The sequence below is a fragment of the Nanorana parkeri genome, unplaced genomic scaffold (genome assembly GCF_000935625.1).
Source record: "Nanorana parkeri isolate BGI_ZX_2015 unplaced genomic scaffold, ASM93562v1 scaffold2389, whole genome shotgun sequence".
Taxonomy (NCBI): Eukaryota; Metazoa; Chordata; class Amphibia; order Anura; family Dicroglossidae; genus Nanorana; species Nanorana parkeri.
Window position 1 is genome coordinate 149,887 of NW_017308657.1, and position 2,101 is coordinate 151,987.

Below are 2,101 nucleotides of genomic sequence, written 5' to 3' on the forward strand. Positions count from 1 at the left end.
TGCCTGCTTGCAAAGTCACAATTTGATTTGACTGATGACTCCTCTGCCCTTAGCACCCTCCCCCAGTACCAGAAAGTTTGGGAAATGTTGAGTATCTTCCTGGTTTCGGCGAAGGAGGCGATCGGCCATAGGTAAGTGTGGGAGGACGGGCGTAATAGAAAAGGTACTTGGTGGGTTTTTTTTGCCTCAATGCAAAGAATGCATTAAGGTAAAAAAACACCAAGCCTTTTAGTGCTACTTTAAGTGCACTGCATAACCTGTCTGGTTATACTTTCTCACCTTCCAAAGGCTCTTTAATTTGGGTCAGCCACTATAGTGGTTAATGCACTTTTTACCCACTGCAGAGCCAGACAGGTGACACCTTTAATCTTCAAAAATTTAACTTTCTGGTTCAGCTAATTATGTTAACTCTTTCCCCAGCCTTCTCATTGAACAGTGAGTCAGCATTATAACTTTTGTGCAGTAAATAGAAAGCTGACCTAAGAAGCAGTAATGCACCTCCCAGAAAGTAGCAGAGTACAGGTGACCAAAATGACAGAGCCTTTGGCAAATAAAACAGTAAACATTTGTATATTGCAACACTTATATCCTTCTGAAATGCAACTTTCTAGCTCAGCTTCCTATGTTAACTATTTCTCCATCCTTCTCATTGGACAGTGAATCAGCAAATAACTTTCACCCAGTGGACAGGATGCTCCATAAGAAGCAGTAATGCATCTGTAACCTATGTTAATATGTTTTTTTCTATGATTGAAAAAGCAGTTAGATGTGCACTACTCCTCAAGTGTCCAACAAGGAAAAAATAAGTGAAAACATGAGCGTGCAGAGAAAACCAACAACATCAGCTAATGTCTTACCGTTGCTGCAGCCTATTTATTTTGTGACTTGCTACAAAATCACAATGTTACAGCCTTATCACTGGAGAAGAGGAGACCCTATTTTCCTTTTTTTTACAATCTTAAATCAAACCTGTGGTTTCCCTATGCAAGACAAAGCAAAACAACAGGTTTGTGTTAATGCCTCCCTCCCCAGCAAAACATACTCACCTTTCCACTCATCCTTTTGGCCACCAGAAGCAAAGAATATAGCCATAAAAGAGCATGTGATTTCCTCTCGTGACGGTGATGGTACTTGGTGATTGGCTCAGCACTGTTACATGGGACTAAGGAGAGTCATCAGCCCTATGTAAGCTCAAACTGGTGCAACATATGCTTTTTTTTGTCATTACTAGCAGCTGAATGTAGTAGTTAGTATAAGGAGCATAAAGAGGTCCTGTACTATGAATGTTGTTTCTCAGACAAGGCAATTTGGCTTAAGGACTAGTCACCAGTATTCTCTATAGATGCTCTGCAGAATATGTTTTCCCTATTACCATCTTACCATGCCCTCTTCAACACTGTGCCCTTGTGTGTGGGCAGCCATCTTGGTAGAGGAGCAGGGCTTTGCTTCCTCATGTTAGAGCTGCTCCTTTCAGCTGGCAATCTGATAACTGGTGGGTAATAACGAAGAAGCAGTGGAAGAGGTTTAGGGAGGACAGATCTACAGAGTGAACAAAGCAGAGCAGGGGGATGCCGGTCTTTAGCAAGCAGCACATTAGTGACATCACCAAATCTTTCTCCAAATCTCATAAGACTGGCAGTCAAAGGCAGCAATGCCTTAGTTGATATAACACACCAGATATACAACTATTAGGCTGCAGAACGTGCCTTCTTAGGTATAATCACAAATGCATTGCTATTTTCAGGAGAAATTCATTGAAAAAGGTAGACTTTTCAGAGTACTGCTGAATTAACCTCTCTATATAATCCTTATACGATTGCAAATCTTCACTTTCTACTTTAAAGCAAACCTGTTGTTTTGCCTTGCATGGGGCATTTGACTTTTGATTACCATTGTCATTTCTGGGAAACATTTTTCTCGTTTAGAAAAGAAAACTGAAGCATGCAAAGTCTTGGTCGGATTTAGCCTTCTATAAAAGTTTTTATTTTTCTGTTTCCATGTATTGAAAGGTCATAAGTCTGAGCTTACAATTTTCTTCTCTTCGGTATTATTACCGGAACGGTGTGAGTCATTTGGTTTAGAATAATTCAGGGCTGCTTGG

The 2,101-nt window shown here is 40.6% G+C and overlaps 1 protein-coding gene across 1 annotated transcript in view; it reads right to left on the reverse strand.

The window, feature by feature from the left end:
- Positions 1 to 1,422, reverse strand: part of LOC108801573 (leucine-rich repeat-containing protein 2-like) — a 14,715-nt gene extending 13,293 nt beyond the window's left edge. Inside the window, exon 1 of the mRNA XM_018573463.1 lies at positions 1,381 to 1,422. Within this exon, the coding sequence (XP_018428965.1) occupies positions 1,381 to 1,422 (42 nt within the window). The remainder of the gene's footprint in view (positions 1 to 1,380) is intronic.
- Positions 1,423 to 2,101: the final 679 nt, after the last annotated feature.